This window comes from Ailuropoda melanoleuca, chromosome 2 (assembly GCF_002007445.2).
Source record: "Ailuropoda melanoleuca isolate Jingjing chromosome 2, ASM200744v2, whole genome shotgun sequence".
In the NCBI taxonomy this organism is placed as follows: Eukaryota; Metazoa; Chordata; class Mammalia; order Carnivora; family Ursidae; genus Ailuropoda; species Ailuropoda melanoleuca.
The window spans coordinates 78,012,253-78,025,211 of record NC_048219.1 but is presented as its reverse complement, the minus strand read 5'-3'; the positions used below and the strand labels follow the sequence as shown (position 1 = coordinate 78,025,211).

General features: G+C 35.1%; 1 protein-coding gene across 9 annotated transcripts in view; it reads right to left on the bottom strand.

The window, feature by feature from the left end:
- CEPT1 (choline/ethanolamine phosphotransferase 1) overlaps window positions 1-12,959 on the bottom strand; it is a 37,021-nt gene that overhangs the window by 21,832 nt on the left and 2,230 nt on the right. For 5 of the 9 annotated variants that reach the window (XM_019808163.2, XM_034654072.1, XM_019808162.2 and 2 more), the window contains exons 2-5: window positions 11,227-11,280; window positions 7,920-8,329; window positions 2,386-2,533; window positions 458-599 (exon numbers count right to left, since the gene is read on the bottom strand). In XM_019808163.2, the coding sequence (XP_019663722.1) occupies window positions 458-599; window positions 2,386-2,533; window positions 7,920-8,258 (629 nt within the window). In that variant the 5' untranslated portion in view covers window positions 8,259-8,329; window positions 11,227-11,280. The remainder of the gene's footprint in view (window positions 1-457; window positions 600-2,385; window positions 2,534-7,919; window positions 8,330-11,226; window positions 11,281-12,959) is intronic. The other 4 variants (XM_019808165.2, XM_019808164.2, XM_002927481.4 and 1 more) reach the window with 1 other exon arrangement.

Below are 12,959 nucleotides of genomic sequence, written 5' to 3'. Positions count from 1 at the left end.
ATTTTTATAGATTCATAAACAATATCAAAAGCATAAAATCTAATTACACTATGATATTTAGTTTATGAGAGCAAAGAGCAACTCTCATCTCTATCTTATTTTTCCTGAAAACGCATTTTCATGTGTCAAAATAAAACATGGAGTGAAGATGAACAACAATAGGAAAAAAACAGTGAATTTACCTGAGGGAAAAACAAGTGGGTATGAGTGAGGAGGGACTACTGCTTTTCGTATTATTTGAAAAATAGTGGTTGGGAGGTTCTAAGAGTTCCTTTTAAGCAGTATGATAGAATGACAGAGATCATTAGGCAGCTATAATAATGAGTTTTAAATTTCTTTTATTTGTTAAACTAATTTAGTGCTTTGATCAATTCCTAATATTGAAATACCTAAAAGTAACATTCCCCATATCTGAAAGAGGAAACAAACAAAAAAATCACCATTAAGTATTACTTACATTCCAAATCGCAATGTTCCAGAAACATATGTCTGCCAGTGTGCACAATAGAACATGAATGTCCCAGCAAAACAACAAAAAAACATCCAGTCAGGGTTTGTCCCCAGCTGCACTGCGATACAAGTTCCAAGAACCACGAAAACTGCAAGAGAAAGATCACAATAAAAACTGAATAATCTGAAAAATCAACATTAACTGAGCGGGGAATGATTTTAGATGAGGTAAAAAGAAGACATGCTATGAACATACAATCTTCTCTCAGTTATCCAGGGTACCAAAACACCAAGATACAATCTTTTACATTACCTTTTACCCCATAATTTCAATTCCTTCTTTCACTGTACCACAAAGTGGAACCAAAGGTCTCAAAAAGCAACTAAAATACTTGAGCATTTTTTGGAGTATTCTCCCAACTCAGTGATAGTGATACTAATGAACAGCAAAAAATTACAAACCAGATTTAAGGGGAAAAAAAAACCAAAAACAAACCACCCCCTGTGCCTCAGTTTCCTCATTTGTAACATGATGATAAAAAAACAGATAAAATGTATCAGTATTATAAAGGATTTCAAACAGTGCCTGAAACATATTAAACACTATGGGATTGTTGGAAAACAAAAAAAAAAAGAAAGAAAAACTAAAGGCGTACATAATTCACAAAAGGACTGACTTTTTTTTAGATTCATAGCTCTTTTCTTAGGTAGCAGATATAATTACGGGTGACTTATATAGAAAAATACTTCCTATAAAAGTTTGGAACTCAAGCTACAGCACAAAAATGATTATCACTTAAAATAAAAAACAGGATACCTATCATTCCATAGTCACCTAATTATAAAATCCTTTCAAGACACCCAACAAGCCTTTATACTCAGTGGAAGTCTTGAGTTTTTCTTGAGTCCTATGAGTTATAAGTGCTTAGCTATTTAATCTCCTCTATTAAGCTGGCTATTGTTAGGACACACTGAAACAATGATTTCTCACATGAACCTACATCTGCAAATCTGAGTTCAGGAGGTAAAATTATCATGGGTTTTTGTTTCTTTTAAAAATATTTACCATGCTATACCAAATGACAAGAAACCAACAGAAAAACTAAGTAAAAATCTGTGTGTGTGCAAGGGGGTGGGGATATTCCTATCAGGAAGGCTAGACAGAAACCGTCATTTAGTTCTAAATCTCTTTCTTTCCTTTAAATAAGTACTAAAATATTCTTTTTAAAACAGTACAAATAAAGATATATCACCTATAATCTAATATATAGTAACTCATCTACTGCTAGCACATTAGTATATTTCTTTCTAGTTTTTTTTTCTAAAGGTTTTATTTATTTGAGAATGAGAGACAGAGATAGTGACAGAGATAGTGAGAGAGAGCACAAACAGAAAGGTGAGGGAGAAGCAGGCACCCCACCAAGCAGGAAGCCAGAGGTGGGGCTGGATCCCAGGACCCTGGGATCATGACCTGAGCTGAAGACAGACGCTTATGCGACTAAGCCACCCAGATGCCCCTTTTCTAGTCTTTTTATCCAAGCCCATTACCAGTTATACTCCAAGTCTACAACATAATTTTAAATGTCTACAGAATATCCATTTAAATATAAAGACCACGAATTTCCTAGCCTCCCACTATTGTACTTGTCTATAATTTATGAGATTTTTATGATGACAATTATGCCTAAAGATTTTAAAAACAACAGGTGGCAAAAGAATAATATTTAGGTTTAAAAACAACTTCAGTAGAAATTAACTCAATTTCTAAATTTCCCCACACAGCCAATAATATAGTCTTTTGAAAACATTACAACTTGATATCAATCACTTATTCTGATAACTATCATAACACCATAAACCTCTTATTTATTCCAACATTTTTTTCCACATTAATTTTATCACTACTAACCATCAACATTAAAAAATCAACAATACCTGTTGATAATGAATCACAACCATGATCAAAAAGTTCTCCCAAAGGAGAACTGCTATTGGTTCTTCTTGCCTGTTTCCCATCTATAGCATCCAAAGACTGGTAAATGAAAAGGCCACATGCACAAGCAATATATGCCCACAGAGGAGCCTGTGAAACAAATAAGAAACACAAGAGTTATAAAGACATTCATTACTATGTTTCACTGACAGATTTTTACTTGCAGATTTTTATCTTTATTCTCCAGAGAAGTACTATTGGTTGGAAGCTATGGGAGAGAATCCAAGGGCTATGTAATGAAAAACTTTTCGAGACAATCGAAACTATAAAAGAATCAAACTCTTTGCTTTGTAGGGGTGCTCAAGCAGATGCTGAATAACTACTTCCTAAAGTTATGCAAGAGATCAGACTAGGTAACTTGCATAACATTCCTCCTAACGTTTAGACTCTAAGAGATAATTAAATAATAACCCAGTATCGTTCTTCCCAAATTGTATCTTTCAAGATGTTTACAGGTCTTCCGTGAAGAAAATGAATCCCATGCTAAACTCACGTGGGAAACACTGGATTAAACAATGTTAAACAACCTTCTCTACTGCAGGACTTCTTCCAGCTCTTAATGTTGCTAATGCACTGTGAATATTCAAGAAGGAGGATGCAATATTCTGCTATTTTCCAAATTTATTTGAGCATGTAACCTATCTTTCAACACACCTCTTCAAAGTTTCATGGACTGACAGTAGGGAAATGATCTGGTACACGGGGGGCTTAGAACATTATTTTTCAAATATTTGTGGGCACATTTTCAAAGAATAATTTCTCTTTTCCCAGACAGAAATTGAACAACTAATACTGGATTTAAATGTCGTGTTACAAAAGGAGAGCTTCTATTTGACGTGTTCTCTTTTAGAATGTAGAAGAGTGTTTTGTATCACTTCTCACTATTTTCCCATGCCCAAGCCATGAAAAAATTTCTATAATCACGAGGTATTTTGTCGGATACTGGTTATCAAGTTAAGCTGAATGTTAAATGCTCACAGCAGTAAATTAAAACTACTCAGAGCTTCAAATAATATTTATATTCTGCACTGCAAAGAGGTTCCTCTCAAAATTCTATTTAGTTCCCAGTATTAGAGGTAAGAATTTTCTCTTAAACATTTTCTCAGTCTCGGATTTTAGAACACTGAAGTTGTCAAAAGGACCATAGCATAAACCAGAGTTACAAACCCTGAAAGCAATCACTGTGATTGTGTAATCCTAATTTATATGCAAGCTCACTGGACTGATTAATCTTGAGTGACTAAGAACCCTACCTTTCAGACTTTGAGTCTACTGCTTCTTGCTCCTAAAGGAATCTAGTAACCCTCTAGAGCTGCCCTGTCCTACACAGTAGCCACTACCCATTTTAGTTTAGATTATTAGATACATTTTAGTGTAGGTTATTTTAGTTTCAGTTTAGATTATTAGATGTATTTAGATGAGCTATTTTAGTTTAGATTCATTAAAATTATGTAAAACTAAAAACTCAGTTCCTCAGCTAAACTAGGCACAATTCAGGCGCTCAGTCAGCTGTGGCTATGGCTACCATACTGGACCACACAGAGAACATAACCATCATCACAGAAATTCCTACTGGAGAGTACTGCTTTAAAGGACTAGAAAGCTAGGGACTTCTTGGGGTCTAAACTCAGGATTTTAATGGGGACAAACTGTTAGTCCGAAACAGAGACAACTTCAACTATTAGTATACACACCATCTTAGAAAATGGCAAAATAGTAATTACATATATACATAAGAGAAAGCAGTCTTGTGGTCTTCGGATCGTTCTTTCTCCCTGTGAATCTGTAGAATACTAAACTAATATTTATATATTTCTTCCTTGTTCCCATTTTTCCACAACTCGGAAGTGTTTTAGGAAGAAAGCTTTCTTGGGGTGCCTGGGTCTGCCTTCGGCTCAGGTCATGATCCCAGGGTTCTGGGATGGAGCCCTGCATTGGGCTCTCCGCTCAGCAGGGAGCCTGCTTCTCCCTCTCCCTACTTCTCTGCCTACTTGTACTATCAAATAAGTAAAATCTTAAAAAAAAGCAGGGGGGAGAAAACTTTCCCATTCAGGAATAAGCCTGGTCTCAGCTGGGTTAAGACACACTGAATCAATAAAGGAACACATTTATCACTCAGGAAACCATCACACCGTGATAGGTGGGTGGAGAAGAATCAGCATAGGAAAATAATCTTATCACAATGAGGCAATGAACTGACTTGCAACATCTTGTGGAGATGTTCTTATATGAGTCAACTCTGGTGAAAAAATTCTAAGAAACATGGTTTTACGGAGCTTTTGAAACAGAACTGTGGGGTTTACATACACACAAATGTGTACATATCCTGATGCAATAGTGTTTATTTTTTTCTTTTTCTGGGAGGATATATCAAAAATTTGTTGACGATAACAGGAATTAGAGGTAAGAGTGGGAAGGAAAGTCAGGTAAAAAAGATTTTACTTTTGTTTTTTATCTTTCTGTCTGAATTTTTCCAACTATGTAATGTTTCCCCTTTCCTTTTCAATGTCAGTAGGAGTTAACTGGGCAATAAGATTATGGGCAACGTGCCACTTCAACTTTCTTTCCAATTTTCTATATTAAAACAAAATCTAACAAATTTTTTAGCAAGTTAGATCAAAAACATTAAATTTAGCAATATAAAACAAAAACAAATGAACATTGAAACAAATAACTCTTACGGTCATATTCCAAAAAGTTGTATTAAACCTGATGGGAGCTCTTACTGGTAACAGCACATAGCTCAATTCTGGCTTTCCTGTGTATAAAATAGCTAACGCCAATTTTTTAAATCTATTTTATGCAGCAAAGGTAACTCAAGCATATGTAACATATATCAAGCTGCAAGATGAACCGAAAACCAAAGCTACTAGCTGATGAGATTTAAATACTCAGTCTCAGAAACAGATCATGAGGATATTTTGGTATCCATATAAAAAGGGCTAAGTCTACATTTCTATCTTAGAAATGTGAAAAGTAAGGGTTGATTTTCCTTTCTAATCTACTGTAAAGTTATTTTCTAACAAAAATGGCAAACTCCGCTGAAACCATGACAATAGTGACATTCTTTTCTACTAGAAAGATTGGTATCTGAAACTCTAATGTATTAAAAAAAAAAATCAGTAACATAAAAAATACATGGAAAGTTCATAATACCTAGAGACATGAAATTTAATGTTCACCCACCAGGACAAGGCCCAAAGGAATTAGAGCTAAAATGAATGAGAATGTCCCTGAGTAAGAAATTTATGGAACTCTCTGACTCCAAAACAGTGATTAAAAAAAAAAAATAAGAAATTCAGTAAGAACTTATATAATTTGTGATTCCATATAAATGTATTAGAGGAAATCAGGAATAACAGGAAGGTTGTGGGGAACAACATGTTACATACTCAATGTTTTTGACCAATGAAATAATAACCACTTACTGAGCATTATATGTTAGGCACTCTAAATGGATAATTTTATTTCTCTTAATACTACAAAATAAAATTTCAAAGGATAAACTGTGACTTAGAGAATTTACATACTTTACTGAAGATCACAGAGATAACAAGAACATACCGTGCAAGACAGCCATGACCTATTTTAATGCACTGTGATCTAAAACCTAACAAGGATTTCTACTGTGCAACTGTAAACGCATCCAGGCATAGCCTTTGTGGGACACTATCTTCCCTAGCAGAGCACCAAACAGTGGCTCAGTCATGTTCTACCTTGATTCCTCCTACCAGCAATTCTGAAGCAGCAATTCTGAAAAGTTCTCTGTGATTAAATAGTTCCCATTCTGTAAGTTTCCTCAAAGATTTAAACTAATTCAAGGATTACTCCAATAATTCCAAATCACTTAAGCACAGAGGCTAAAGTATTATAGGGAACATGGTACCTGGTACACTCTGGGGTATTCAATAAATGACTGTTAGTGGTTGAGCTACCTTTGAACTTGCCCTCAGTCCCTGATCCCCATCATGGAACTAGGTTAGGATTGTTGGAGGGCTTCCTTTGCAATCAACACACCTCCCTTGTTTTGCTGTATCTCTAAGGATATGTGAGACCTAGACCAAGTTCCTCTGCAAGTGGCTATCAGGTCCTCAAATAAGCCACAGGTAAAATAATTCAAAGGACATGTGATAAAGAATCCTGGGACACATTTAAACAATCATACTGGTTTTTGTTTTTTTATGTTTCCTGATTGATATAAAGGAAGACAGTTAAGAAAATGATAAAAATCAGAAATATATTCATATAATCTGTATGGACTGGATTTGTATAGTAAAAGAGGAATTAAAATAAAAGTATTCAAGGGTGAAGAAGAAATGAACATCTGGAAGGAGACAAAAAAAACAAACAAGCAAACGTATTTTATAGGTAACTGTGATGTTCAACAGCCATTTACTTTAAGTGTATATGTGGAAACAAATGAATTAATGATAACCAAAAGGGAGGGATAGAGGCTTGGATGGTGATAAATTTATCACAAAGAACAAATCCTCTGAAAATACTACTTAAATGATTACCTCAAGCTTATAACAAGATAAGGAGTATTGTGACCATGATGGTTTCATATGGTTCAGAGTCCCGTTTGACACCTTCAGTCGAGGATCACCTTCTATCTTCTAGGTTACCTGGGACTGATCACTTGGATGAATATAGGCACAATAAATGTTTCTGATTCTCTTCCATTTATCTCACTACTTTAGTTCCCTTTTTATCAAGGAAATTTTAAAACCAAAGAGATAAACTTTAATTTAGTTATTTTGATGAAGAGCTCTAGTTTCAGTTTTGGTTTTAAGTAATGGGTACAGAGGGTCAAAGAGGGAAGCAGCAGTAGAGACTTGTACTTAAGAAGGCCCAGGAAGAAAGTCTGTCAGCAGTAACTGCTCCCCTTAACAGCAGCCATTGCAGAATACAGAACAGGAAATGCATTATATTGACTTTTTCTTACATGTCTTTTGCTTTGTTAGTATAAGAGAGATATACCTGAGGTCTATCAGTCACATATATTTACAGGAAGAGAAAAGGGATATTCAAACAATTCTCACGGGAATGGAGAGGAAACCACTTTTGATAAAACTGATCTACAGCTGTGCTGACTACCAAAGACTTTTTCTCTCTGATCATTTTAAACTTTGCTAAGATTTCATTCAGCTATTAAAAATTCAGTCATTTTTAAAAACTTTTTTTTATATTGAGATTTACTGATTTTAAAAGGAATATCTTACATGTTAATCCCTGATAGCATTAATTTACCTACTAGAATCAGACTCTACCTTTCGCTTCTGGTTTTCATAAACAGAGGGTATAAAGTAGATGGTAGTTATAAGCTTTATTAATGGTATGTGTGATAAGATATTTTAAAACAGTTGATAAACAGCTGTCAAATCATCTTATCTTTAGCTAAGATGACCTAAAAATCCCAATTACAGAGTTTTGGGTATATAACAAATGCTCAAATCTGATAAGAAATTCATCTTACCTGCTCTGTAGCTGTGGGACAATAGAAGACTAATAAAACAGTTGTACAGATGTTTATTAACAATCCAATGATGGTGATGAGATTTGGGGCAATCCAGGAGGGAACTCTTCCAACTAGCCATTCCCAATAACCCTGCATTAAGGGCTCAAGCAGGGACCGTCCAGCACTCTGATATCTGTGTTCTTCTAGCCGCTTTAGTTGGTGTCTTGACAATGGTGGTGTAGGTAACTGAAACAATTTATTTAATACACACCCCGGAGTACTCATATGCCCGAAGCCCACAGGGGACTCCGGGTGAGAATCCCCACATCGTTTCCTTGTTGACCGATGCCCACTCATGGATCTTGGCTGTCTTTTGTTTCAAGAGAATAATTTATCTTGTTTCACGGCTTTTTGTGTCTGGTCTTTACCTGAAAAAAGAGAAAAAGACACATCCGTCAGCCACTATTTTTATCAATGTCAGTAAATTTTAAAAACAAACTGGTAACAGTAATGCATATCAAACAGATCAGAACACCAGGGATCTGTTTTTAGTTCTTGTTCTTACTGACAGCATGAGCCAAAAGAAATCATATAACTTCACCCTCAGGTGAAAAATATTAAGGGATTTTAATAGTAATATGCTTCTTGATACCTTATAGCTTGCCTGACTTCAAAGCTCTTGCCTTTTTTTCCCTATCTCACACTGATTTCAGTAATACAATGGAACAAATCTTAGAAATGACCTAATCATTTCACATACATGGACACTGAGGTCCAAAGGCATACCCAAAGATAGCTAGCAAATTAGTATTAATTAATATCAGAGGAATGACTTGAATGAAGTGGGTCCTAAATCAGATTTTAATTTAATGTTAATAGCTAACATTGGGCACTTACTACACACTAACACTTCAAGCATGTTTCACATTTTAACTCATTTAATCCTCACAACAACGCTAGAAGGCAAGGATTATTAATTGTCTCCATTTTTACAGAAAATGAAACTAAGGCACAGGCTAACTTGTCCAAGCTCATACAGCTAGTAAGTGAGGTTCACACAAACATAGGGTTTCTGCCTAAGCTAAATTGAAAGATAAAACTTATTAGTGGAAAGGGATACTGATGACATTTCAGGCAGGGGTGAAGAGAAAAAAAAACACGTAACCATAAGAAGACAGAATATACGTATTAGCTGAGTGACATGATGAACTGAGGTAGTAAGAAAAAAGGGTAAGTATATTAAGTGATGAATATTTATAACGGACCTTGAGTTTAATCCCTGAAATACTTGCACTTGACTTAGAAAAGATTAAAGATAACATAATCATTATAAATTACTAAGCAACATAAGAAAATAATGACAAGAATATTTTCAAGATTAAAGGGTAGTTATATATATATATTCATCAGACTGCAGAAAGTAGTGAAAACACTCAAAAATTAGTATGGTGACTTCAAACGTTTGCAGTAGTGAGCGCCTAGAGGAGGGTGGTAAAAATGGAAATGTGAAAGACAAATCTGTAAGCAATTTCTGTTTAGAAGGAAGAATAAAGGGAAAGCACTTAGGAATTAGATACAAAAGGTGAAGGAGCAGAAGAAAACACAAATCAAAAGAGACTAAAAAAGGGAAGTTAGGAAAGAAAACCAGTTATTTTGGCTTGGAGGGTAATGGAAGGGGATCTGGGGATAGAGGTTAGAAAGTCATAAAAGTAACTTTAAGGCAGATATGTTTTACACAAATCAAATACCTGGAGATAAGCAAGAGATGAAAATTTCAAGTTATCAACTCTGGATGCTAAAGTCTAATTTTTTGTTTGTTTTTTTAAGTAGAAAAGTTCTCGAAGAGATTAAGTATGAAGAAAAAAGGAAAATAATAAAGAACTTGCAGGAAACTCAGGGTTACAGAGCAGAAGAAAGGGAAGCCATAAAAGGATTGGGGGGGGGGAATAACCTCAATAAAACTAAAAGGGTAGTGGCATCAAACCAAGAGAGGCGTACTTCTATCTTCTGGTAGAAAGTTATCCAGAATGCATAGGAAATTCCCAGGAATGTTTCACTAGGGGAATACAGAATGTGATCCAGGAAATAGGACATCTCAACAATGGACCCCATATCAAACATGTCCAACACTACTTCTCTCTATTCCCATACATATCAAGTTCCAAAGTTTCAACGTCATGAAGGATCTAGAGTGACAACCAAAATCTCAATCATGTGTCTCAATAATTAGTTCAGAAAATAGTTTTGTATTATCAACTGCCTTAAATAAATTTTCAAAAATCTTAAAAGAATCATCAGCACCACAATTTACCTAAAGTGTTCTGAGATAAAAATACTGAAATAATTTTCAAACCAAGGCAAATCAAAGCTAATATCTTATTATTTCAAAGAATTCTTCCACACACCCAACTGTATCACAAAACAATTCATGTCAAACAACTGGCTGTAAGATCATTTTAGAGGAAGTGACAAACTGATAACCACCAAAAACTTAATTTTATAGTAGTCAAATTTTCTATAGTTAAATTAAATGAAGGTCCTCACAATTCATGAGCTATAATAAATCAGCTTTTACAGAATTCAGCTTAAAATGGGAATAAAAAGTTTATTCATCTCAATTTATATTTTATTATTGTAGTATTCCATTTTCCTACTGTAAAAAAAAAAAAGTGACATATTGAGGGTGCTGGCCTGCTTTTGGCACTAAACAACTACAAGCAACTGATCCTAATGGCTTTAAGTTTGAGCATTTGGCAGGATTATACGATAAACTGATACCTTCCTTCTGAGTGTTTTCCCCCTCTGACCTAGATTTTTTTTTACCTTTTATTTCTCTTTTAGAAAAGTCTATATTTTGACAAGCCTTTCTAGATTTAGCCATTACATAATTCATACATGAAAAAAACCCAATGAGTTTTTAAATATTTCAATTTGGCAACATTGTCTCTGTGAAGCTATTAGCAACAAGACTGCAAATATAAATTCAGATACATGTAGCCCAACATACAGATTATCTACTTTACTTTCAATACATGACTATAGACATAGACACAGAGGTTGTTGTCACTGCCATAGGTCCATCTCCACTCTTCCTCCATCTGATCACATGTGAGACCCAGAGGCTATTGCAATTCAAACCATCTCAGGAAAAAAACAGGAGCTTTTGAACTTCAGCAAATGAAAAGCAAGCATATCTCAAGGGAGAGCAACAGGGTAGGTGACTATTATAGGAAGATCGAACTTTATGGAGAGAAAGGGAAATAGGATGTGGGATGGGAATATGGAATGGAGAAGCAAATAGTACAAAAACTATTAGATTTTTTACCTAGTCAGGCCTGTGACCAAAAGGGTGAAGAGAAAATGTCCTTTTCTTGCCACACTGCAAGGAATTAAAAAAATTAATGTAAGGAGTTAAATTTATTGCTGGCTAGCCTAGAAACCACCAGTCATAAGTTTTTATGAGAAAATGAATTCCAAGTTCCAAATGCATTCAGCCAATATCAAGTGCAGTAAGCAAAATAGACATTGTCCTGGTTCCCATGTTCAAATGGAAACTAACTAAAAATAGGTAAACAAGCAAATAGCATTACACATTGTTGATGGGTGCTCTGAGGAAAACAAAGTATGGAGCCAGAAATTAGTTAGCGGTGCACATTTTAGATAAGGTGTTTGAAATCTATGAAGACGTCGCATTTATATCAAATTCAGAGGAAGAAAAGGAGCTAGCCATTCCAAACGCAGAAGAAACAACAGCCCAAGTAAAGGGAATAGGCCCTGAGGAAAGAAAGAGCTTGTCTTGAGATCACTTTGAGATCACTATGGCTGGACAGCAATAAATCAGATGGAAGAGTGACATAGAATAAAGTTTGAAAAGTCAGACAATGCAGAGGTTTATAGACCATGGTAAAAAATTGAGATTCTATTCTGATGTTTTGAAAAGTCATCAATGAGCTTATAAAAAAACTTCATAATTTTGTAGCACAACCTATTTATTAACTGAGGATATGTTTCCATAAATCATAATAGTTAAAAGTGAGTGTTTTAAGCTGAAAAACTTCCCATCACCTGGAAATTCATTTTAGATAATACTGATCACAGGCCTACAGCTATTGTAAACTTTCCACCTGTAATCAGCTTGCTATTTCCCTTCTCAGTTATAACCTGGCTCTAGTGCAATACTCATTTCATAGCACTTAATCACATTTTGAACTTTTCTGTTTGTTGTACTGTTTTTAGTCTTTTCCCCACACTGGTCTATAAGCTCCATGAATGCAGAGACCATGCCTGTCTTAACATTCTTTTCCCAGACTCTCATACCATACCTAACATTAAGTAGGTAATCAGGACTGATTTGTGAAGCAAGGAACAAAAATCGTTAATCTAGTATTTAATGAGCCCCTAGTTGTTCTAGACCCTGAAGAAACAGACAGACTGAAGTATGCCATCCATGATCCCAAGAAACTCAAGGGGGGTGGGGAGGAGAGTCTTATGAACAACTAAGTTATAATGTGCTGTGAACAAACTGTTGTGGGAGTCCAGAGGAGGGGGGCACATATGGTCTAACAAAAAATTTTCTTCATGCATGCATGAATATTTATGTGAAAAGCCCAACAAAGGTACAAAAATATAATCAGAGATATTTAATGAATACCTTTACTAAAATTACACACAAATTGTGAAGCTAAATCTATGACATAGAACATCTGTGCTTCTAGCAGCTGAGTAAAATGGCATGCTGCCTACATTATTCCTGTGTTCAGCTTTGGGGAACATCTGATAAGTATCCCACTAAAAAAGGCATCTCCACCTGCTCAGCAGAGCATAAGGTAAACTTACACAATATCCAACCTGTAGTGTGAAATTCCAGAATTCCCATCCCCCACGTCTAAGGGTGCCAAGTTTTGAGCTGCACTGATTCAGCAGTATGTTTACAGTTCTTTCAGAGGAATTAGTGACTACACAGCTCTTTCCAACCTTTATGGCACTGCTAAAGAAAAATACTAATGGCCAACACTGGAAGGCAGAGCAAATTATAAAAAATTAAAAAAAAAAAAGGAA